This window comes from Hemiscyllium ocellatum, chromosome 29 (genome assembly GCF_020745735.1).
Source record: "Hemiscyllium ocellatum isolate sHemOce1 chromosome 29, sHemOce1.pat.X.cur, whole genome shotgun sequence".
NCBI classification, from domain to species: Eukaryota; Metazoa; Chordata; class Chondrichthyes; order Orectolobiformes; family Hemiscylliidae; genus Hemiscyllium; species Hemiscyllium ocellatum.
Window position 1 is genome coordinate 55023295 of NC_083429.1, and position 27000 is coordinate 55050294.

The following is a 27000-nucleotide window of genomic DNA, read 5'->3' on the forward strand; positions in this document are numbered from 1 at the left end:
TATTGAGTACAAACAAAGCATCTGTGTATCGCAGTTTAATGATGGAGGTTATCACCAGAATCAGGGAGGGTCCCAAAGGACTGGAAAATGACAGGAAGTTGCTTAAGAGATGGAGATAGAAGGTTGGAAATTATGGGTCAGTTAACCTGACCTTGGTCATTGGTAAGATTTTAAGAGTCCATTATTCAGGATGAGATTGAGGAGTACTTGGAAGTGCATGGTAAAACAGGGCTGACTCAGCACAGCTTTGTCAAGGGGAGGTCATGCCTGACAAATCTGTTAGAATTCTTTGAGAAGATAACAAGGAAGTTAGACAAAGGAGAGGCAGTGGATGTCATTTCTTTCAATATTCAGAAGGTGCTGTGCTGGAGAGTGCTAAATCAGATAAGAATCCATGGTGTTAGGGGCAAGGTACTGGCATGGATTGGTCAATTGATAGGAGGCAATGGTAGCTAGTGATTAGTAAGAGTTTTGTAAGGATCAGTGTTGGAGCCACAACAAATCATGTTACACATTAATGATCTGGACGAAGGAATAGCAGGCATTGTCACTACATTTGTAGATGACACAAAGATCAGTGGAGGAACAAGTAGTATTGAGGAGGCTGCAGAGGGGCCTCGACAGGCTAATGGAGTGGCCAAAGAAATGGCAGATGGAATGCAATGTGGGAAAGAGAGAGGAAAATAGGCAAAACTTCAGTAATCTGAAGCTCAAAAGGACTTGTTCAGGATTGAGGTTGAGGTTAAGGTTAACATGCAAATTCAGTTGATTGTTAGGACGGTAAATGCAATGTTTTATTGCATTAATTTCACGAGGGCTGGAATACAAGGGCAGGGATATACAGCTGAAACTACATAAAACTCTGGTCAGATCACATTTGGAACATTTTGAACATTCAGCTTATAAGTTTGTTCGCTGAGCTGCTAGGTTTGTTGTCAGACGTTTTGTCACCATGCTGGATAACATCATCAGTGAGCCTCTGGTGAAGCGCTGGTGTTCTGTCCCCCTTTCTATTTATGTGTCTTGGTCTGTTAAGGTGGGTGATACCATTTCCGGTTTCATATCACCCACTTTTGGCTCCCTGATCATGCTACCTAGCATGGTGACAAAACATCTGAGAACAAACTTACCAGCTCAGTGAGCAAACTTACAACTAGAACCTCAACCTGTGCTACAAATCTTCTCAAAAATCTCATTATGAGCAGTTTTGAGCCCCATATCTAAGGAAGGATGCGCTGGCCTAGGAGAGTGTCCAGAGGATGTTTGCAAGAATGACCTTCAGGATGAAGGGCTTTTCATATGGGGAGTGGTCAAGGATTCTGGGTCTGTACTCAGTGGAGTTTAGAATGATAAGGGGAATCTGACTCAAACTTACAGTTTATGGAGAGACCTGATGGAGCGGATGTGGAGAAAAAGTTTTTATGAGCCTTAGAGTGAAGAGATCACCTTTCCTTCAGCCAGAGGGTGGTGAATCTGTGCAACACATTGCCATAGAAAGCTGTGGAGACCAAGTCGTTGAGTTTCTTTAAGATATAGATAGGTTCTTGATGAGTAAGTGGATTAAAGGTTACAGGGAAGGCAGGAGAATAGAGTTGAGAAACGTATCAGTTATGATCGAATGGTAGAGCAGTCTTGATGGGCCCATTTGCCTAATTTTGCTCCCATACTTTATGATCTAAAACAGACCTAATTTGTATAAACATTCCTCATAACATAATGCTTTAAGACCAGGGATCATTCTTGTAAACCTACACTGCATTCTTTCCAAGGCCAATCTATCCTTCCTAAGGCGTGGAGCCCAGATCTGCCCATGTCTGACTCACTTGTTGAACTACAGCATAACTCCTGCATCCTTGTTGTCCAATCACTAAATATAAAGGCCAGCATTCCATTAGCTTTCTTGATTATTTTCTGCACCTGTTTGTGACATTTTAAAGATTTATGCAATGAACTCCAAGTCTCTTTGGACATCCACTGTTTTTAACTTCAACCTATCTAGAAATTGCCCTGACCTATCCATTTGCAGTTCAAATCGATAGATCACACTTGCTTACATTGAACTCCATGTGCCACAATTCAGCTCATATATTAAGTTTATCAATATTGCTGTTGGACACTGTCCTGAACACACTCCAAAAATACACTACCTTTCTGACAGGCTCTTGTCTGCCTCTCCCAAACTATATTAAAGTTAAAATTCCCCAAACTTGGAGGGAAAATTAGATTGATACATAAAAGGCTTCATTTGTGGAAAGTAAGTTGTAAAACACAAGTAATGCGCCAAGTAAAATGCATCGAGAGTTCTTGAAGGAACTGGATCTGCATGCAAAATCTTAAGAGGATTCACTTTCAGATTTACATATCCTATTAACTTAAAAAGAATAAAAACTCTTAACTAATCTGTTACTGGAGTACAGACAATATGAACACTTCCTTCTTCTAAGTATAGCCCCTAAAGGAACCACATGACAGCTGAGAATTCCACTGATACACGATAGCAGTTAATGTAATGCTGCTGGTATGACCACACAGCCTATTGTGGAAAGTAAGGAGGTCATTCTGAAAGATGGAAATTGTGATCATATTTGAACCAGGGTCACTGTAAATTGTCAGAGAGGAAAATGGGCCACTCTCTATTAGGACTCATTTAAAGGGACAGCAGGTTACATAGTGATTTGAGATATGTGGAGAGCCTTAAGAAAGTAATATTGAAAGACATGTTTCATATTTGTTGGTAACATTAGAGTGCTCAAACCCCCTCCATGCTGGTCTCTCCTATCTGCACAGGAATGAAACAGAAGCAAGGCTCTGGATCTTCCTCAACCCACCTCCATCACTGCCTTGGGTCTGTTGTAAAATAATGCCAATTAACAAAGACCCTGGGACTGCTGCATCATGCAGCCCAGTAGACTGACAACGGAAACAGGATTAGTCCCTTGTCCAACATGAAAATCCAGTCTCAAGTGTTTTGTTAATCAAACTGGACTTTCTTGTTGGTTCAATGGTCATGCAGTCCTGCAGGAGAGCAGGAGGTTTATGTTTGAAAGTTAGATTATAATGACAATACACTGTGTATTACCTACTGTATTATCAGGGCCACTAAAATACAGCAATTCCATTTGGGCAAAGTGCAAGGTGGGAAATTGTTACAAGAAACAAATATTATACTTAAGACGACAATTAAACTCCTCTTATCCTTAGCTCCTGCATATTTAACAGTGTAGGAGGTTGAGGGGTGACCTTATAGAGGTTTATAAAATCACGAGGGGCATGGATAGGATAAAAAGACAAGGTCTTTTCCCTGGGGTGGGTGGGGGAATCCAAAATTAGAGGGCAAAGAGAAGGGAAAGATTTAAAAGGGATCTAAGGATCAACTTTTTCACACAACAGGTGGTGTGTGTATGGAATAAGCTGCCAGAGGAAATAGAGGGTCTAACTCTATCAACAAACACATCTACCAATCCCTGAGAAAAAACAGGAAATGACATCACCACAGGAAATGATATCACCAACCCAAAGAAACCCAAACATATAAATAGAAAGCAGGAATCATCAACAGTGCTTCGCCCGGAGGCCCACTGAAGATGTTACATAGTAGGATGTCAAAACATGTAGAAATGAAGCTTCCAGCTCAGCGACCAACTACATCCAGAGGCTTTATAGTCTTTGGGGAAACGTTGCAAGATCAGAAGGAATGATTACCACTAGGTGGGATTGAGGTTCACAAGGAAGAGGTATTAGAAATCCTGCAGTGTGTGAAAATAGATAAGTCCCCTGGGCCGGATGGGATTTATCCTAGGATCCTCTGGGAAGCCAGGGAGGAGATTGCCAAGCCTTTGACATTGATCTTTAAATCGTCATTGTCTACAGGAATAGTGCCAGAAGTCTGGAGGATAGCAAATGTGGCTCCCCTGTTCAAGAAGGGGAGGAGAGACAACCCTGGTAATTATAGACCAGTGAGCCTTCCTTCAGTTGTTGGTAAAGTGTTGGAAAAGGTTATAAGAGACAGGATTTATAATCATCTAGAAAAGAATAGTTTGATTAAGGATAGTCAGCACAGTTTTAAGAAGGATAGGTTGTGCCTCACAAACCTTATTGAGTTCTTTGAGAAGGTGACCAAACCAGGTAGATGAGAGTAAACTGGTTGATGTGGTGTATATGGATTTCAGCAACGCGTCCGATAAGGTTCCCCACAGTAGGCTATTGTACAAAATGTGGAGGAATGGGATTGTGGGAGAGACAGCAGTTTGGATCAGTAATTGGCTTGCTGAAAGAAGACAAAGGGTAGTGGTTGATGGGAAATGTTCATCCTGGAGTCCAGTTACCAGTGGTGTACCGCAAGGGTCGGTGTTGGGTCCACTGCTGTTCATCATTTTTATAAACGACTTGGATGAGGGTGTAGAAGGGTGGGTTAGTAAATTTGCAGACGACACTAAGGTCAGTGGAGTTGTGGATAGTGACGAAGGATGTTGTAGGTTACAGAGAGACATAGATAAGCTGCAGAGCTGGACTGAGAGGTGGCAAATGGAGTTTAATGCGGACAAGTGTGAGGTGATCCACTTTGGTCGGAGTAACCGGAATGCAGAGTACTGGGCTAATGGTACGATTCTTGGTAGTGTAGATGAACAGAGAGATCTCGGTGTCCAGGTACACAGATCCTTGCAAGTTGCCACCCAGGTTGACAGGGTTGTTAAGAAGGCATACAGTGTTTTAGCTTTTATTAATAGAGGGATCGAGTTTCAGAACCATGAGGTTATGCTGCAGCTGTACAAAACTCTGGTGCGGCTGCACTTGGAATATTGTGTACAGTTCTGGTCACCGCATTATAGGAAGGATGTGGAAACTTTGGAAAGGGTGCAGAGGAGATTTACTAGGATGTTGCCTGGTATGGAGGGAAGGTCTTATGAGGAAAGACTGAGGGACTTGAGGTTGTTTTTGTTGGAGAGAAGAAGGTTGAGAGGTGACTTAATAGAGACATATAAGATAATCAGAGGGTTAGATCGGGTGGACAGGGAGAGCCTTTCTCCAAGTATGGTGACGGCGAGTATGAGGAGGCTAGGTTTAAACTGAGGGGTGATAGATATAGGACAGATGTCAGAGGTAGTTTCTTTACTCAGAGAGTAGTAAGGGTATGGAATGCTTCACCTGCAACGGTAGTGGATTCGCCAACTTTAAGTACATTTAAGTCGTCATTGGACAAGCATATAGACGTACTTGAATAGTGTAGGTTAGATGGGCTTCAGATTGGTATGACAGGTCAGCGCAACATCGAGGGCCGAGGGGCCTGTACTGTGCTGTGATGTTCTATGTTCTATAACACAATATGGCTGCCATGCATGAACAGATGTGGTCAGCGAGGTCACACTGCTGAAGGAGGTTTGGATGCGGTGATAGCTGGGGACCCAGCGGGAATGGGACAAAGGTCAGAGCTGGAGATGGAGGCCAGGAGTGCTCATGAGGGGATGGACTGCCATGGGAGAGGGGCAGAATAGGTCTGAACCATATGCCAGCCTCTTTTTTTTGGCTGAGAGTGATGGGAAGGCTGGCTGGTGATTTGGGAGCCCATGGGAGAGTGAGGGGAAAACAGTTTGGACAAAACAAGTTATTTTATTCTGTTGTGCAGTCTATTTTAAATCCAGGCACTGTCATCTTTAGTTTGGCAGCTGCTTCCTGTTGCTTGAGAATGGTGTTAGCTTTCTTTCTGCTCTTTGTGCCACTGAGGAAACTCAGCCAAGATCAAATCCTCTTATGTTTTAATTAGCTATTGTATCAGTTATCTTTTAAAACTGTCATACAATCATAGAGATGTACAGCATAGAAACAGACCCTTCGGTCAACTCATCCATGCCGACCAGATATGCCAAATCACACAATGCTTTAAAATCTTCAAAAACAATACATTCCCAAATACTTTCTGTGGAATAATTTCCAAAACACTGTTGGCACTTCAATTAGATTCTGCACTAGTAGTTTGGCAGTTTGTGAGCAAGAGTGATCAGTGGTGTGAATAGAATAGCTAAATGTTTTTATTTCTACACTTTCTACACCTTCCAAACAAGAGACCTCTACCATTTAGGCAAAGGCAGCAGATGCAAGGGAATGCTAGCTCTAGCAAGTTTCCCTGTAAGACACACACTATTCTCATTTGGAGCTGTATAGCTATTATTTCACTTTAATGTCAAAAGGTTTCCTCCCACAGTCCAAAAATGCGCAGGTCAGGTGAATTGGCCATGCTAAATTGTCCATAATGGTAGGTGCATCAGTCAGAGGGAAATTGATCTGGGTGGGTTACTCTTCAGTGGGTCGGTGTGGACTTGTTGGGCCGAAGGGCCTGTTGCCACACTGTAGAGAATCTAATCTAATCTAATCCTGAACGTCTTTCCTAACTGTAGCTAGAAAAGACTGTAGCATTCAGGAATCTTCTCAAGAGCAAGAAATGTTGTTCGAGCCAGTGAAGACCATATCCTGTGGTGTTCTGTATATTTTCTCAAAAAACTAGCTAACTCATTCTGTAAGAAACTGTGGATATTAGGAAGGGTCAGAATTAAGTTTTACTATAATGTATGACTTCTAAAATTTAACTGTTGAAAATCAATGCCTGGATTCACAAATGCAGCGTAGAGGCACCATTGGTAATAACATATTCAACTCAGCTCTCAATTTTAAAGAAGAGAGAAAATAAGTGCGCTGAGGGATAAATTGTTTTCCTTGTTAAGATGGTCAATTTTCCCCAATGGTCTTCTAAACTTTATGCTTCTTGTTTAAAACCCAGGTATGTAACACAGACAGCAAACAGCTCCTCACCCGCACTCTGTAAAAGGTGTTTTCAACAGAAGATGAGCCATCGGACTTGCACTCTAGTATCATATTATCTGTCTCCTTCAATATCTTGGGCCGATACAGAAATTCCACATTTTCGGTTGGATCTGGTGGAGGAGTCAAAAAGAGAAAGATTTGGTATTGTGAAGTAGACAGAAGAACTGATGCTGACATTGCTGATAAGCCTCACTCTAAAGCAGTTAACGAAATATTGTGCATGCATCATTAAAATAATGACATAAAAAAACCCCTCCAAATGTAGTGGGGGATCAAGAGGCTGATGAGAATATAGCTATTATTGATGCATGGTTAGAAGGAGACTGAAGTTAAATATTCAGGATACATAATCTTTTGAAAGTACAAGCAGGAAGGAAAGGCTGGTGAGGTGGCTTAATACAAGATGGAGTTAGTGTGTTAGCCAGAAATAATCTTGGATCAGAATATGTAGAATTCATATGGGTAGAAATAAAAAATAACGAGGAAAATACACCACTACTGAGAATAGATTATAGCCCCTGAACAGTAGCTGTTCTTTATGATAGAAATTAAATACTAAGGGCATATAAAAAGGCAGTAAATTAATTATAGATGATTTAATCTTCATGTAGTTGGGGAAAAATCAAATTGGCAGAGGTAACCACAAAGAAGAACACATAGAATGTATTCGGGAAAGTGTCCTAGAATATATTGTGGATCAAACCAAGGAGTAGGCTATTTTGGATCTGACAATGTGTAATGAGACAAATTAAATAATCAATCTCAGAAAAAATGATCGCCTAGGTTACAGTGACCACAAAATAGTAGATTTAGCATTCAATTTGAGAGTGAGAAATGTGGGTTGGAAGCAGTTATTTGAAACTTTAATAAGGGCAATTACAGGGGAATGAGAGCAGAGTTGGTGGAAGTGATCTGGGAAAGGAGTTTAACAGAAAGGAAGGTTGGTGAACAATGGCAGACATTTTTATAAAGTGTTCATAACTTTTAACAAAGACATATCCTAGTAAGGACTAAGGATTCTTGGAAGGGGATAACTGAACCATATTTAACCAGTGAAAGTTGGGATAGTACAAAATTGAAGGAAAAGCATCCAAAGTGGCAGAAAGTAAAAGGTAAATCAGAGGATTGGGAAAGTTTTAAAAGTTGACAAAAGATGACCAAAGGGAAAAAGAGCAATTCCTTGTAAACTAAAAAATAAATACTAAGAGCTTCTATAAATATGCAAGAAGAAAGGGACAGAGGCATAAAAAAAACCTAGGCCCCTTAGAAAATGAAGCGAGAAAATAATAATGGAGAGCCAGAAAATTACAGAAAAGTTGAACAAATACTTTGCAACAGTCTTCACGATAAAAGGATACTAATACCCTAACAAAAATACTAAATAATCAAGGCGCTAAAAGGAGTGGGCAGGGTGGGGGAAGAGAGCGGAAATAAGCACAATAAACATCACCAAAGCATAAGTATTTGGGGAACTAATGGATCCAACAATTGATCAGCACCCTGAACCTAATGGGTTACATCCTTGGAATTTAAAGACAATAGCTGCAGAGATAGCAGATGCACTGATAATAACCTTCCATGCATCCTTAGATTTTGGGAAAGAAAATCCCAGAGAACTGGAAACTGTAACACATTTATTCAAAAAGGGAGACCAAAAAAAAAGGTAACTCTGGGCAAGGTAACTTAACATGTTATTGGGAACATATTAGAAAGGATGTAATAGCAGAGCATTTAGAAAAACAAATGAATCGAGTAGAGTTTATATTGCTTCATGAAGATGAAACTAAGCCTGGCCAATTTATTATACTTCTGTAGGGATGTAACAAGCTGGGTAAATAAAGGGGAACCACTGAATGTAATATATTTACATTTCCATATGTTAAATTAATAAGAGACTGCACATAAAGCTACTTAAAAAGGGACCATGGTGTTGGGAAATTATACTTGCATGGATAGAGAATTGGCCAAATAATAGAAGATAGATAAAGGATGCATTTTCAAGACGGCAACCAGAACTAAGTGAGTGCCTCAGTAAACAGTGCTGGGTTACATATATTAATGACTTGGATAGAAAAAAAACATTGTTATCTGTCTTAAGTAGGTGATCCCTTACTTTCAGAGGATGCTTTCTGACCTTAGAGTATCTCACAATGAGAAACAATCTCTCCACTTCTACTCAAGTAAGTCCTCCAAGAATCTTAGATGTTTTCATAGGATCCCCTTTCATTCTAGGAGGAGGTTACTTTTCATATGCCAGTGTTAAAAATGTTAGTTTGCTCAGGTATGTTGTCACAGCAGCAAGAGTACAGCAACAACGCAATCAGAGATCATCAGATACTCATGTACTGCAGTCTGCCAAAACATATACAAGAACATCTCCCCAGACTTCAGTCTCATCGTATAGTCTGTCTGGGTATTCCTCTTTGTATTTTAACACCAGCTTTTGTGGTGAATCAGAAGACATTGAAGTAAGCAAGTCATAATCTTGTTGAGGAGAAGTAGAAATCAAACTTCTGGTGACACTGTTCCAGTTACAAGAGCTTCACAGTGGAGGATACAATTGATGGTGAGTGTTAAGATTTCGCTCTTTCACCTTACTGACAAACCCTTTGACTTTCTCCTGATGGGTGCTGTTCCATCAGTGCAAATACTCCAACACGTGGCCCACGTTTGCTTACCCTCAAGCAGCTGTTACTCAAAATACTTCTTCACCAGTCGCATGCCTTGGTAGCTCCTTACAAAGGAAAAATTCCCTTGAACGGAATTCCCATCAACACACTGAACATTGGCCAGCAGCTTGCAGGGACTGCTTATATCTGTGGAGTCGGCAATCTGCAAAGCAAACTTCTAACTAGTGGCTAGCTTCTCTTAAAGCACCTTCTTGATATCAGCTGACATTGTCGATTCATTGTTTAACTATATTATCAGAGAGTGGAATTTTGACAATCTCTTTTGCAGCATCAGTTCTTCACATCACACTTATCGGTTTTTTTTTACATGCAGGCATGATTAATGTTTCAACAATAATATAGGGCCGCTTTGATTGTGCTGAAGACAGCTTGGTAACTCGTCTCTAGAGCCTGATCTGATAGCTGCGCACACGCCAGACGTTGGGTGCACATGACATTTTGTTCTCTTAAGGTTTTGAGGTAGGTGTTTGTTTGCAAGAGATTGTCTGTAATTGGTACATTAACTTTATACCAGCACGATAGGGAGGAGCTGATGTTGGACTGGGGTGGACCAAGTTAAAAATCACACAACACCAGCTTATAGTCCAACTGGTCTCTGTGAAAGCCCCAGCTTTCGGAGCACTGCTCCCTCATCAGGCGTTTGTCTTGACAACCAGTCTTGACAATCACCTGATGAAGGAGCAACACTCCAAAAGTTAGTGCTTCCAAATAAACCTGTTGGACCATAATCTGATGTTGTGTGATTTTTGAATTTGTACTAGCACTGAATTTGCCAACTTCTCTCTGTAGATGCAACATTCAAGTAAGAGGAAAGCAGCATCTCCAGTCTATGAATATCCAAAGGCCAGATAGCTCTCATTGTCCTGACTCTGAATTGTTCTTGCTCTTTTATCTTTGGCTTCAGATGTTTTATTCTTTGGAAATGAATTGCCTCGTTTGACAAGAAACATTCCTATTTTTTCTCAGAATCTATTCTTAGATTTTGATTGGTGGCTTAACTCGAAAAAAATCCCAAAATATTTACCTTAAAGTCCTTGCTAACGTGGATATGTATCTGGGCAGGCAGGTCTGTTCAACAGTTGTTTCAATAAGCAGGCTGCATTGTGAGCAACTTCCTACTTCCACATCTATATGGAGCAGCACTGCTTCCCAAGAATGTCGGAGCACATTTCTCACCATGCTGCAGCATACTGGTTGAAAACTTCTGAAATAAATAAACTTCACTCTCTCGCAGAATCTGTTCTGCTCAGTCTACCCATAGGAAAAACCTCCAAATGTTCAACTACAGAAGCCATCATAGCAGACAAATTCTGACTTCCAGCTTTGAAACCCTTCTCTCTGAAAGGGAATCTTCAAGCAGTTAAGAGGCCCATATCAATATGAGACTGATGTCATTCTTATCTTTAGCAGCATCTTTTGTCCATATGTATTTCAATCTTTGCACCTGCACTTTACTTAGTAACTATCACTTCTTTAGTTAGTAAATTTCAGCAATTGTGTAATAAACTGCTCTTTAACTTTGTTTAAAATTAAAGCTTTCTTGCTGATTTTTTAAAAATAGAATCATCATAGAAGAATATGGGCAGCACAGTGGTTCAGTGGTTATCACTGCTGCCTCACAGAGCCAGGGACCTGGTTCAATTCCAGCCTCGGGTGACTGTGTGGAGTTTGCATGTTCTCCCAGTGTCTGTGTGGGTTTCCTCTTAGAGCTCTGGTTCCCCCCCACAATCCAAAGATGTGCCGGATAGGTTCATTAGTCAGGGGTAAAATATAGGATAATAGGGTAGGGGGTCAGGATGGGTTACTCCTCGGAGGGTTGGTATGGACTTGTTGGGCCAAAGGGCCAGTTTGCACACTGTAGGGATTCTATCATTCTAATAATAGAATCCTAGTGGTGGCATGATGCTTCACTGTGCCTGGGACCCAGGTTCAATTCCAGTCTTGGATGACTTTGAGGTTTGCATGCCTCCCCATGTCTGCGTCTGTTTCTGATGAGTGCTCTGGATTCCTCCCATGGTCCAAAAATGTTCAGGTAGGTGGATTAGCCATGGGAACTGTGGGGTCATGGGTACAGGCTAGAGGGCTGCATCTGGGTGGGTTGGTCTTCAGACTGTTGGCACAGACTCGATGGGCTGAATAGCCTCTTTCACTCTCTAGGGATTCTATGATTGTAAATTGGAACACTTGAGACACTAAAAGAGGGGGATAAAACTATACAATTCACAATTTGTGGTCTACTTTGCACATTTGCTTCGGATAGTCACGATATCATTAAATAGCAGGCCTATTCCTGCTTCTATTTACAGAGCGAGAGAGTCATACAGCACAGAAACAGACCCTTCAGTCCAACCAATCCAAGACAAACGTCATCCTAACTAAATTAGTCCCACCTGCCTGTCCCTGCGCATATCTCTCCAAACCTATTGCCTATTCCTGTATCCAGGAGAAAGTGAGGACTGCAGATGCTGGAGATTAGAGTCAAGAGAGTGGTGCTGGAAAAGCACGGCTGGTCAGGCAGCATCTGAGGAGCAGGAGAATCGATGTTTCAAGCATAAGCCCTTCATCAGGAAAGGCTCCTGATGAAGGGCTTATGCCCAAAACATGGATTCTCTTGCTCCTCGTATGCTGCCTGACCTGCTCTGCTTTGCCAGCACCACACTCACTATTCACGTATCCATCCAAATGTCTTTTAAACACTGTAATTGTACCCACAGCCACCACTTCCTCTGAAAGTTCACTCCACACGTGAACCACCCTCTAAAAAAAATTTGCCTCTTACGTCTTTTTGAAATCTCTCTCTTCTCAATGAACCTTAAAAACTCATGACAAACGAGGATTCATATTTTTGAAAGGTATCCCTTCTTGCAGTTGGCCTAAATTTTATTTATTTACTCATTTAAGTTCGATCAAGTCATAAAATTGACAGTATTGCCTCAAACTCATGAAGCGTGCATCTTTACTCCCAACTTAAAAATGATGGATGGCTTCAGACGAATTTCAATATGTTAATCTTTGGAATGCTGTGATCCTATTGTCATATGGTTGTAAAAACAAAATATAATCTGTAATTATTCCTGCACATGTCTGACAATGTCAGAAATGTCCCTTGTGAATCTCATATTTACATCTGTACCCATAAAGATCAGCCTCACTCTACAAACAGTAACAATGGCATAATTATGTGATACTGATATCGCAGTTGATTCAAGTTTACAAAGACTGTCATATCTCTTGGTCCAAACTGGGAGGAAGTACAAATGAAATCTTTAGGACCTGTCCAATAATGTAGATTTTCTCCAACAATTTGTCTATGAGCCTTCCTGCTAAGGACTTGGCTGAGCTGGGAATAAAGGTATCAGGGCCCTAGCCAACATCCTCATCCCCTAGCCAACATCCTCATCCCCTAGCCAACATCCTCATCCCCAGTTGAAAGCTGCCCTACCATTAAACTCACCATTGGAGAGGGAGTTAAGTTTTGTCCCTCAATTTTCTAATTAACTTTATGGTCTCTTGCCCTTAAAGGAAAGAGGGACGCTTGTAAAATGCAGAACGTAGCCTGCACTCATCTCTGCTGGTTCTCCTATTTTATTGTGGCTGGTGCCAATATCATAGAGTCACAGAGGTCTACCAATCAAAAACCACCACCTAACTATACTAATCCCATTTTCCATACTTGCCCCATAGGCTTGCATTCCTTGGCATTGCAAGTGTACATCAAAATTACTTCTTAAATGTTATGAAGGTTTTTGCCTCTACAATCAAGATGGTAATGAGAGTTCAAGATTTCCACCTTTTTCTGGCACTCAAGGGAGGCTTATTACTAATACTCACAAAGGGGACAAATGACTGAAAATCCAACAGTTGTCCAAATCACACAAAATGCCTGAGGAGCTGCATCCATGATACCCATATGTCCTTACCATGATAGCAATAGAATACCAGAAATCTGAAACAGTTGACCAGTATAAAATGTTTAATTGTGTCTTTTACAGAAATGAATAAAGAACACATTGAGATGTTGTGAACATTCTATAACAGTTGTGGAATGTCCTATTCACTGTCCACCTGCAAATTCCTGCATGTCTGATGAGTAAAATCGTAGAGCCACATCTCCAACCATACATTTTGCACGTGTTTCTAGAAGGTGGGACTGGTCTTTTGTCCCAAGAACACTAGCATTCCTTTATCAAGTTCCTTTTCTGCATATCCTTCTGCTGATGGGTGTTCTTGAAGAATTGTGACCCTTCATACAGAAGGCTCCATCAACTCAGTTTCTTGAGCAAGGGTTTCCCAGACATTAATGCCTGTTTGTATTTCTTGAGGGAAGTCTTCAGGGAGTCTTTGAAGGATTTCCTTTGTCCTCCTCTTACTCAAGTTGCCTTCCTTGAGCTGGGTGAAGAAGATTTGCTTTGGCAGTGGCAACTTGGGCATCCCTAGTGTGTGGCCAGCCCAATGGGATTGGTTCCAGATGATTATGGCCTTGATGCTGGTGCTATTGGGTCCTTTGAGGACACTGATGTTAGTATGGCTGTTCTTCTAAATGATGTGGAGAATCCACCTCAATGTTGATGGTACTTCTCCAGGGCCTGGAGGTGGTGTTTATACATCATCCATGTTACAGAGCAGATTCGGGAAGATGACTGCCTTATAACAAGATCTTGGTGTCAATATGTATATCGCAATTGTCGAAGACCTCTTTAGGCATCTGAAGGTAGCGCTCATGGGCTGGAGGCACTGTTTACATCGATGTCAATCTTTGAGAGGTGGTTCCCCAGGAAGTGTTCCTTATTTGGGAGGATGTTTCCATTGACCTTAATAAAGGGTAGGTCAGAACTTTCCCTTGAATGGGTTGGTAAAGGACTTGAGTCTTCTTGAGGTTGAGCTGAGGCCAATTCTTTGGTATGTTTCCATAAAGGCATGACAACGACACTTGAAGATTCTCTTCTGAGATAGCAGAGGCGACATTATCAACCACACAGTGAATTTCATGAGCAACGCCAGTGTCATCTTGTTCTTGGGATTTGAGTTTTCCATCCATCCTGTAGGTAATGTCCACACCACTGGGAAACACCCTACTACTATGAGCTTTAAGACTCATCCTTTCCAAAATAGGGAAAAGAATGCAGGAGAATAAAAGACATCAGTCCGACTGTCACACACAGGTGAATCATCATCTGCATCATCTACACACTGTTTGCATTGTTAAAAGTTTGGGCAGTCTGCTAGTTTCTGTTATGATCTGGCTAGAGACAAGAAATTTTCTTTCAAATGAAAAAAGCAACAAGGGAACTTGTGAAGGGAATGAAGTTACAAGCTCCACACTTTGAACAAACAGAAATGCACTTTACTATGCGATGTTGGAACAGTAATATAACCTACAATTCATCAATAACGGCTTTCTTACACTGAGAATTAACATGTGGTTAATATAGAGGTCTGGGGCCGAACACTCCACAGAGCTCATGAAACAACAAATGTGATCAGGACAGATTCCATAGGTTTCATGGTAGGTCATCAAATGTCATTAAACTCAACAAAGGATCACAACTTTTCACTTGTGTCATTTGGCCTCAAAATTCCCTCTTAATAATCACTCCATCATTGATTTCCTCAATGACTGCTCCGTTCTAGTTGGTCACCCTCACTTCCTGAGTATGCATTCACCTGAATATAAAGTATATTCAGGTGAGTATATTCACTTGAGTACTTACTCTCCAGCACAATTTCAGAACAGCACTTGGGCACTGCTTTGCATTTCACCAAGCTCTAATCTTGCTCAACTGTATGAAGCATATGAAAACAAAAGAATACTGGAAATCACAGCGAGTCAGGCAGTATCCACGAACAGAGAGCTCCTACACAAATATATTGTGGGCTTTTCAACATCCACTCTCAGTTGCATTAATGCTCACAGGCTTCTTCTGACCCCTTCAAAGCTTCCTCGAACACAGAGCCAGTGAGCTTTGTACTTTCTCCATTCCCAGGAATTCTCTGAATCTTGACTCTAATACTTGGCTGCCTACTAATTCTAGAATTCCACCTCAATTCAAACAGCACGAGCCATCCAATTGCGTGGCTAACTGCAGCACTCCGACATGTCGTCCACTTCCGTCGATTTCTCCAACTACTTGTAACCGTTTGAAATCCTCCTCACTGACCTCAAACTGTCCCCAAAGATCTTTGGAAAACCTTGCAACAGATCCCATCCCCATGGCTGGGCAGATTCGAGTATTTCTATCTAGTAACACATGGAACTGCATTAACTGCAAAGGATACAAAGAGAGGATTTCATCAACTGCATATGCTATGATAATTAGATCACTTCAGTTATTTATTTCAGGCTATATACAATCGTATCTACACTTACTAAATGGGAGTTGAAGCCTCGAGATAGGACTTCTTCATCTCAAGGAAGATTTTACTTCTGCCATAGTTTATAGAGTTCAGATCAAGTCTTATACATGGAACAGTGGCATTGTCAGGTAGGCCCATGCAATATCCCCCTGGTTTCCAGTTAAAATCTGCTTTGCAACACTTGAATACTCACAGGATATTTGTATGCCAATCTTAATAGACTTCTTCATTTTCTCTACTCCTATCGGCATCCTGTAGTTTACTTCACAGTAAAATTTAGAATCTTTGTCCTTCTTCTCAGGCAGATAATAAAGTGTACTGGTAATGGTATAAAGTCCACTGGGCTCCTTTGTGGCCTGAGGAATCATATACATCTCTAAAGAAAACATAAAAGCAGAGAAGACAACCATGAGCAGTGAAACCTGCTGGGATGTGGAGAGCACACTAACAGGTAGATGTAATACATTTGGATTTTCAAAAGGCACTCAATAAGGTACCACACAAAATACTGTATTAATACACAAGATATTACACATTCCCACAGATGGAGAATTGATTAGCGGACAGTAGGAACAAATAAGGCATTTTCAGGAAGGCAGGCTGTAATAAAGTGTTTCAAGAATCAGTGTTAGGGTCTCTGCTGCTTGCAATTACATTAAATATATAGGCAAAGAGATCACGACTAATATTTCAACATATACCAACAACACAACAGGAGGTGGGAATGTACACTGTGAAGACAACAGAGAATATAGAACATTACAGGGCAGTATAGGCCCTTCGGCCCTTGATTAGATTAGATTACTTACAGTGTGGAAACAGGCCCTTCGGCCCAACAAGTCCACACCGACCCGCCGAAGCACAACCCACCCATACCCCTACATTTACCCCTTACCTAACACTATGGGCAATTTAGCATGGCCAATTCACCTGATCCGCACATCTTTGGACTGTGGGAGGAAACCGGAGCACCCGGAGGAAACCCACGCAGACACGGGGAGAACGTGCAAACTCCACACAGTCAGTCGCCTGAGTCGGGAATTGAACCCAGGTCTCAGGCGCTGTGAGGCAGCAGTGCTAACCACTGTGCCACCATGCCGCCCACTTAATCTTCACTAAGTTTGCAGGTGACACAAAAGTTGGTGGTGTGGTAAACAGCAAGGCAGAAAGTCTTAGGTTACAGGATGATATAGACGGTCTAGTCAGATGGGTTGAACAATGCCAAATGGAACTTAATTCTGATAAGCGTGAGGTAATGCAACATGGGAGGATTAATAAGGCGACAACGGAATAGGCATTGAATGAGCAGACTGTGGAAGTACAGAGGATCAGATGGGTCTTGTTAAAAAATGGGCGGCACGGTGGCACAGTGGTTAGCACTGCTGCCTCACAGCGCCTGAGACCCGGGTTCAGTTCCCGACTCAGGCGACTGACTGTGTGGAGTTTGCACGTTCTCCCCGTGTCTGCCTGGGTTTCCTCCAGGTGCTCTGGTTTCCTCCCACAGTCCAAAGATGTGCGGGCCAGGTGAATTGGCCATGCTAAATTGCCCTTAGTGTTAGGTAAGGGGTAAATGTAGGGTATGGGTGGGTTGCGCTTCGCCGGGTCGGTGTGGACTTGTTGGGCCAAAGGGCCTGTTTCCACACTGTAAGTAATCTAATCTTGATGCACCGATTTGTGGAATCAATCTGAAGCACATCTAACCTACACTATTCCATTCTTATCCATACATTTGGATAAACATGACCATTCAAATACCCTTAAAGTTGGTGAGTCTACTACTTTTGCAGGCAGTGCGTTCCATGCCCCTACTATTCTCTGAGAAAACATCTGTCCTATATCTAATAACCCTCAATTTAAAGCTATGTCCCCTCGTCCTCGCCATCACCATCTGAGGAAAAGGCTGACTGTCTATCCTACCTAACCCTCTCATTATTTTGTATGTCTCAACTAAGTCACCTCTCAACCTTCTCTCTAACAAAAATAGTCTCAAATCCCTCAGCCTTTCCTCATAAGGTCTTCCCTCCATACCAGGCAACATACTGGTAAATCTCCTCTGAACCCTCTCCAAAGTTTTCACATCCTTCCTATAATGCGGTGACCAGAACTGTGCTCAATATCCCAAGTGCGGCCACACCAGAGTTTTGTACAGCTCAGCATGACATCCTAGCTCTGAAAATCAATCCCTCCAGCAATAAAAGCTAACACACCATATGCTGTCTTAATCCTATCAACCTGGGTGACAACTTTCAAGGATCTATGTACCTGGGCACCAAGATCTCTCTGCTCATCTACATGACCAAGGATCATACCATTAGCTCAGTACTCTTTATTCCTGTTGCTCCTTCCAAAGTGAATCCCCTCACACCAGTCCGCATTAAACTCCATTTGCCACCTCTCAGCCCAGCTCTGCAGCTAATCTATGTCCCTCTGCAACCTACAACATCCTTCAGCACTATCCACAACTCCACCGACCTTAGTGTCATCGCAAATTTACTAAACCATCCTTCTACACCCTCATCCAACTCATTTATAAAAATGACAAACAGCAATGGCCCAAAAACAGATCCAATTTCTGATCCAAGCCATTAAATCACCCTCAATCCCATGCCTCCGTATTTTGTGCAATAGCCTATTGTGGGGAACCTTATCAAACACCTTACTGAGCTCCATATCCACCACATCAACCGCTTTACCCTCAACCACCTGTTTGGTCACTGTCTCAAAGAACTTAATAAGGTTTGTGAGGCACAACCTACCCTTCACAAAACCATGTTGACTATCCCTAATCAAATTAGTCCTCTCTAATGATTACAAATCCTATCTCTTATAACCTTTTCCAAGACTTTACCCACAACTGAAGTAATGTCACTGGTCTATAATTACCAGGGTTGTTGCAACTCTCCTTCTTGAGCAAGGGAGCAACATTTGCATCCTCCAGTCTTCAGGCACTATTCCTGTCGACAATGACTACATAAAGATCAAAGCCGATGGCTCTGCAATCTCCTCCCTGGCTTCCCAGAGGATCCTACGATAAATCCCATCCGGCCCAGGGATTTACCTATTTTCACATTTTCCAAAATCCTTACACCTCCTCCTTGCGAACCTCAATCCCATCTAGTCCAGTAGCCTGTATCTCCATATTCTCCTTGACAACACTGTCTTTTTTCAGTATGAATACTGACAAAAAATATTCATTTAGCGCTTCCCCCAATCTCCTTGGACTTCACACATGACTTCCCACTACTATCCTTGATTGGCTCTGATCTTTCTCTAGTCATTCTTTTATTCCTGATATACCTGTAGAAAGCTTTAGGGTTTTCCTTGATCCTATCTGCCAACAACTTCTCATGTCCCCTCCTGCTCTTCTGTGCTCTCTCTTTAGGTCTTTCCTGGTTACCTTGTAACTCTCAAGTGCCCTAACTGAGCCTTCACGTCTCATCTTAACATAAACCTTCTTCTTCCTCTTGATAAAAGATTCAACTTCCTTAGTAAATCACAGCTCCCTCATTGACCACTTCCTCCCGGCCTGACAGGTACATACTTATCAAGGACACGTAGCTGTTCCTTGAATAAGCTTCACATTTCAATTGTGCCCATCCCCTCCAGTTTCCTTCCCCATCCAATGCAAGCTAAATCTTGCCTAATCATATTATAATTCTTTCCCCCAGCTATAACTCTTGTCCTGCGGTATATACCTATCCCTTACTATCACTAACATAAACATAACTGAATTGTGGTCACTATCACCACAGGGTTCACTTCCCTCCAAATCTAACACCTGGCCGGGTTCATTCCCCAGTACCGAATCCATTGTGGCCTCGCCTCTTGTTGGCCTATCAACATACTGTGTCAGGAAACCCTCCTGCACACATTGGACAAAAGCTGACTCAACTAAAGTACTTGAGCTATCATATTTCCAGTCAATATTTGGAAAGTTAAAGCCCCATAACAACTATCCTGTCTCTCTCACTCCTGTCCAGAATTATCTTTGCTATCCTTTCCTCTACATGGCTGGAACTATTTGGAGGCCTATAGAAAACTCTCAACAGGGTGACCTCTCCTTTCCTGTTTCTAACCTTAGCCCATACTACCTCAGTAGACGAGTCCTCAAATGTCCTTTCTGCTACCGTAATACTATCTTTGACTAACAATGCCACACCTCCCCCTCTTTTACCATCTTCTTTGTTCTTACTGAAACATCTAAATCCCAGAACCTGCAACAACAATTCCTGTCCCTGCTCTATCCATGTCTCTGAAATGGCCACAACATCGAAGTCCCAGGTACCAACCCATGCTGCAAGGTCACCCACCTTATTCTGGATACTCCTGGCAACACTTCAAACCAACTTCCTGCTTGCCAGTGAACTCTTGCAACCTTGAAATCATATTTCTGACCTCACTACTCTCAACCTTCTGGCCACTGGATCTACAATTCAGGTTCCCATTTTCCTGCTGAATTAGCTTAAACCCTCCCGAAGGGCATTAGCAAATATTTTCCCCAGGATAGTGGCACCCCTCTGGTTCAGGTGTAGACCATCCTGTTATAGAGGTCCCACCTACCCTAGAATGAGTCCCAATTATCCAGAAATCTGAAACCCTTCCTCCTGCATCATCCCTGTGGCATGTCCAACTCCTCTCTCTACCTATTCCTCGCCTCGCTAGCACATGGCACAGGCAATATAGAGTCATAGAGTCACAGAGATGTACAGCATGGAAACAGACCCTCCGGTCCAACCCATCCATGTCGACCAGATATTCCAACCCAATCTAGTCCCACCTGCCAGCACCCGGCCCATATCCCTCCAAACCCTTCCTATTCATATACCCATCCAAATGCCTCTTAAATGTTGCAATTTTACCAGCCTCCACCACTTCCTCTGGCAGCTCATTCCATACACGTATCACCCTCTGTGTGAAAACGTTGCCCGGTAGGTTTCTTTTATATCTTTCCACTCTCACCCTAAACCTATGCCCTCTAGTTCTGGACTCCTCAACCCCAGGGAAACGACTTTGTCTACTTACCCTATCCACGTCCTTCATAATTTTGTAAACCTCTATAAGGTCACCCCTCAGTCTCCGATGCTCCAGGGAAAACTGCCTGTTCAGTCTCTCCCCATAGCTCAAATCCTCCAACCCTGGCAACATCCTTGTAAATCTTTTCTGAACCCTTTCAAGTTTCACAAAGTCTTTCCGATAGGAAGGAGACCAGAATTGCACGCAATATTCCAACAGTGGCCTAACCAATGTCCTGTACAGCCGCAACATGATCCCCCAACTCCTGTACTCAATACTCTGATCAATGAAAAAAAAATACCAAACGCCTTCTTCACTATCCTATCTACCTGTGACTCCACTTTTCAAGGAGCTATGAACCTGCACTCTAAGGTCTCTTTGTTCAGCAACACTCTCTAGGACCTTACCATTGAGTGTATAAGTCCTGCTAAGATTTGCTTTCCCAAGATGCAGCACCTCACATTTATCTGAATTAAACTCCATCTGCCACTTCTCAGCCCATTGGCCCATTTCGTCAAGATCCTGTTGTAATCTGAGGTAACCCTCTTCACTGTCTGCTACACCTCCAATTTTGGTGTCATCTGCAAACTTACTAACTGTACCTCTTATGCTCACATCCAAATCATTTATGTAAATGACAAAAAGTAGAGGACCCAGCACTGATCCTTGTGGCACTCCACTGGTCACAGTCCTCCAGTCTGAGAAACAACCCTCCATCACCATCCTCTGTCTTCTGTAACTAAATGGCTAGTTCTCCTTGTATTCCATGAGATCTAACCTTGCTAACCAGTCTCCCATGGGGAACCTTGTTGAATGCCTTACAGAAGTCCATATAAATCACATCTATGCTCTGCCCTCATCAATCCTCTTTGTTACTTCCTCAAAAAACTCAATCAATCAAGTTTGTGAGACATGATTTCCCATGCACAAAGCCATGTTGACTATCCCTAATCAGTCCTTGCTCTTCCAAATACATGTACATCCTGGCTCTCAGGATTCCCTCCAACAATGTGCCCACCATCGACATCAGTCTCACTGGTCTATAGTTCCCTGGCTTGTCCTTACCACCCTTTTTAAACAGTGGTACCACATTAACCACCCTCCAGTCTTCTGGCACCTCACCTATGACTATCGATGATACAAATATCTCAGCAAGAGGCCCAGCAATCACTTCCCTAGCTTCCCACAGAGTTCTCGGGTACACCTGATCGGGTCCTGGGGATTTATCCAGCCTTACCCGTTTTAAGACATCCAGCACTTCCTCCTCTGTAATCTGGACATTTTGCAAGGTGACCCATCTATATCTTCCACAGTAAATACTGATGCAAAATACTCATTTAGTATCTTCCCCATTTTCTGCCACTCCACACAAAGGCCACCTTGCTGATCTTTGAACCAGAGCTAACAAGTCTGTCTGTTATGGCATTAAGCTTCCTTCCTAGCTCCCTGAATTTCTGCCCTAAATCCCCATCACTTTTCCTCCCTATGTCTTTAGTACTAATGTGGACCACAACTTGGGGCTGCTCCCCCTCACCCTCCCCTCAAGGATCCCGAAAACATGATCAGAGACATGGCTATAAAGAGATAGACAGATTAAATGAGCTGAAAATGTGTTGCTGGTCAAAGCACAGCAGGTTAGGCAGCATCTCAGGAATAGGGAATTCGACGTTTCGAGCATAAGCCCTTCATCAGGAATGAGAGAGAGTAGCCAAGCAGGCTAAGATAAAAGGTAGGGAGGAGGGACTTGGGGGAGGGGCGATGGAGGTGGGATAGGTGGAAGGAGGTCAAGGTGAGGGTGATAGGCCGGAGTGGGGTGGGGGCGGAGAGGTCAGGAAGGAGATTGCAGGTTAGGAGGGCGGTGCTGAGTTGAGGGAACCGACTGAGACAAGGTGGGGGGAGGGGAAATGAGGAAACTCCCACAGCTACCTGGACATCTACTATAAACCGACTGACTCCCACAGCTACCTGGTCATCTACTATAAACCGACTGACTCCCACAGCTACCTGGACATCTACTATAAACCGACTGACTCCCACAGCTACCTGGTCATCTCCTATAAACCGACTGACTCCCACAGCTACCTGGTCATCTACTATAAACCGACTGACTCCCACAGCTACCTGGACATCTACTATAAACCGACTGACTCCCACAGCTACCTGGACATCTACTATAAACCGACTGACTCCCACAGCTACCTGAACTACACCTCCTCCCACCCTGCCCCCTGCAAAAACTCCATGCCATATTCCCAATTCCTTCGTCTCCGCCGCATCTGCTCCCAGGAGGACCAGTTCCAACACCGCACAGCCCAGATGGCCTCCTTCTTCAAGGACCGCAGATTCCCCCCAGACGTGATCGACGATGCCCTCCACCGCATCTCCTCCACTTCCCGCTCCTCCGCCCTTGAGCCCCGCTCCGCCAACCGCCACCAAGACAGAACCCCACTGGTTCTCACCTACCACCCCACCAACCTCCGCATACAGCGTATCATCCGCCGTCATTTCCGCCAACTCCAAACGGACCCCACCACCAAGGATATATTTCCCTCCCCTCTCCTATCAGCGTTCCGCAAGGACCACTCCCTTCGTGACTCCCTCGTCAGATCCACACCCCCCACCAACCCAACCTCCACCCCCGGCACTTTCCCCTGCGACCGCAGGAAATGTAAAACTTGCGCCCACACCTCCACACTCACTTCCCTCCAAGGCCCCAAGGGATCCTTCCATATCCGCCACAAGTTCACCTGTACCTCCACACACATCATCTATTGCATCCGCTGCACCCGATGTGGCCTCCTCTATATTGGGGAGACAGGCCGCTTACTTGCGGAACGCTTCAGAGAACACCTCTGGGCCGCCCGGACCAACCAACCCAACCACCCCGTGGCTCAACACTTTAACTCTCCCTCCCACTCCACCGAGGACATGCAGGTCCTTGGACTCCTCCACCGGCAGAACATAACAACACGACGGCTGGAGGAGGAGCGCCTCATCTTCCGCCTGGGAACCCTCCAACCACAAGGTATGAATTCAGATTTCTCCAGTTTCCTCATTTCCCCTCCCCCCACCTTGTCTCAGTCGGTTCCCTCATCTCAGCACCGCCCTCCTAACCTGCAATCTCCTTCCTGACCTCTCCGTCCCCACCCCACTCCGGCCTATCACCCTCACCTTGACCTCCTTCCACCTATCCCACCTCCATCGCCCCTCCCCCAAGTCCCTCCTCCCTACCTTTTATCTTAGCCTGCTTGGCTACTCTCTCTCATTCCTGATGAAGGGCTTATGCTCGAAACGTCGAATTCCCTATTCCTGAGATGCTGCCTGGCCTGCTGTGCTTTGACCAGCAACACATTTTCAGCTGTGATCTCCAGCATATGCAGACCTCATTTTTTACTCGAAGATTAAATGAGCTAGCAACAAAGTGATAGATACATAATATATGGAAATGAGAAATTATACAGTTTGATAATAAGAATAAACATGTTTTGAGCAGGTATAGAGCTTTAATAAGTTGATTTTCAGAAACATTTGTGCTTTTCCAAAGAATACAGGAATTTAGCACACAGATACAGCAAACTATTGAGAGACATATGCTGGTCTTTAGTGAAAGAAGGAATTATAAGGAGGTCTTGCTACAGTTTTCTATGGTTTTAGTGAGACTACACCTGTTTGTGTATTTTATACCTGTATGTAAGTAAGGACAGTTGGTGAACTCTGCCCCCCATTTTGATTACTTTTCCCTGAGAGCCAATCTTAATCTTGTTTTTCAAATATTTGCTTTCAGGCAGAGTTGTTCATTATTCTGCTAGCTGTGCACACTTTGGAAACAGACTTTGTTCCTTTCCTAAACCATGACCACTTCTTTGCTTTTGTTTCATAACATTTGTCATTTTATCTCTTCCATCCACAACGTGATACCACATTTTCTCCTCTTTAATTCCCTTATCCCCTTTCAGTAGCAGAAATTCCATCATGTTTATACCTTCATTCTCTTAAGATGTTGTATTCATCGAGTCATACAGCATGGAAACAGATCTTTTGGCCCATCCCGTTCACACCAACCAGACATCCCAATCTGAACTAGTCCCATTTGCTGGCATTTGGCTAATGTCCCTCTAAATCCTGTCTATTTATATATCCAACGAGATGCCTTTAAAATGTCGTAATTGTACCAACATCCACCACTGCCTCTAGCAGCTCATTCCACACAAGCACCACCCTTTGCATGAAAATGTTACCCCTCAGGTCCTCTTTAAATCTTTCCCCTCTCACCTTAAACCTATGCCCTTTAGATTTGGACTCCCCCACCCAGGAAATAAGACCATGGCTATTCATCCTATCCATGACCCTCATAGAACATAGGACAGTACAGCACAGCACAGGCCCTTCAGCCCTTGATGTTGTGCCGAAATTTTTATCCTACTCTAAGATCAGACTAACATCTGTGCCCTTCATTTTATTATCATCCATGTGCCTATCCAAGAGTTGCTTAAATGTCCCTAATGTCTCTGTCTCTACTCCCACTGCTGGCAGTGCATTCCACACACCCACCACTCTCTGTGTAAAAAACCGACCTCTGACATCTCCCCTAAACCTTCCTCCAATTACCCTAAAATTGTGTCCCCTCGTGATAGACATTTCCACCCTGGGAAAAGGTCTCTGACTATCCACTTTATCTGTGCCTCTCACCATCCTGTACACCACTATCAAGTCACCTCTCCTCCTTCTTCGCTCCAATGAGAAAAGCTCTAGCTCCCTCAACCTTTCTTCAGAAGACATGCCATTCAGTCCAGGTACCATCCTGAATCTCCTCTGCACCTCTCAAAAGTTTCCACATCCTTCCTATAATGAGGTGACCAGAACTGAACACAATATGTCAAGTGTGGTCTAACCGGGGCTCTACAGAGCTGCAGCATAACCTCGCGACCCTTAAACTCAATTCCCCTGTTGATGAAAGCCAACACACCATATGCCATCTTTCAACTCTATCAATTTAGGTGGCAACTTGAGGGATTTATGGACATGGACCCCAAGATCCCTCTGTTCCTCCACACAGTCAAGGATCCTGCCTTTAACCTTGTATTCTGCATTCAAATTTGACCTTCCAAAATGAATCACTTCACACTTTTCCAAATTGAACTCCGTCCTGTCCCCCTGAGTCTATGCACTCGCCAAGTTTGTTCAGAACACCACTCAGGCCCTCCAGCGCCCCCATGACTTTTGATTCCATGGACCCCAACACCTCACCTTCATCATGGACATCCTGTCCCTATACACGTCCATCCCCTATGACAAAGGCCTATAAGCCCTCCGTTACTTCATCTCCCACCAACCCAACCAGTCCCTGTCCACCGACACACTCATTTGATTCATGGAACTGCTCTTCAGCCTCAACAAATTCTCCTTTAAATCCTCCCACTTCCTTCAGACCAGAGGGGTAGCCATGGGCACTCGCACTGGTCCCAGCTATGCCTGCCTCTTTGTAGGATATGTCAACAGTCCCCCTTCTGCAGTTACTCCTGCACCATTCTCCACCGTTTCCTCCACTATATCGATGACTGTATTGGCGCCACCTTGGGCTCCCACAAGGAGGCTGAACAGTTCATCAACTTCACCAATACCTTCTATCCTGACTCAGGTTCACAAGAATAGTCTCCAACACCTCCGTACCCTTCCTGGACCTCTCTGTCTCTCGTAGCCAACTCAACACGGACATCTGTTTCAAAGCCACTGACTCCCACAGCTACCTTGACTACACCTCCTCCCACACCACCGTCTTACCCCCACCGTAAAAAAGAGATCCCTTACTCCTAGTTCCTCCTGAGTATCTGCTCCTATGAGGAGCAATTCCACTCGAGAATATCACAGATGACCTCCTATTTTAAGGATTGCAATTTCCCCTCCCATGTGATCAACGATACCCTCCAGGTCATCTCCTTCACTTCCCACACCTCCGTCCTTAAACCCCATCTCTTCCAATCACAACAAGGATAGAACACCCCCATCCTCACCTTCCATCCTACTAATCTCCAGTTACAGTGCATTATCCTCTGCCATTTCTGCCAATGACAGTCAGACCTCACAACCAAAGATATATTTCCCTCCCACCTCTATCTACATACCACAG

General features: G+C 43.4%; 1 protein-coding gene across 2 annotated transcripts in view; it reads right to left on the reverse strand.

Annotated features, from left to right (window-relative positions):
* The window catches only part of LOC132829626 (cell surface glycoprotein MUC18-like), a 197576-nt gene that overhangs the window by 31367 nt on the left and 139209 nt on the right, over nucleotides 1-27000 (reverse strand). For both annotated transcript variants that reach the window (XM_060846939.1, XM_060846940.1), the window contains exons 6-7: nucleotides 16054-16236; nucleotides 6805-6926 (exon numbers count right to left, since the gene is read on the reverse strand). In XM_060846939.1, the coding sequence (XP_060702922.1) occupies nucleotides 6805-6926; nucleotides 16054-16236 (305 nt within the window). The remainder of the gene's footprint in view (nucleotides 1-6804; nucleotides 6927-16053; nucleotides 16237-27000) is intronic.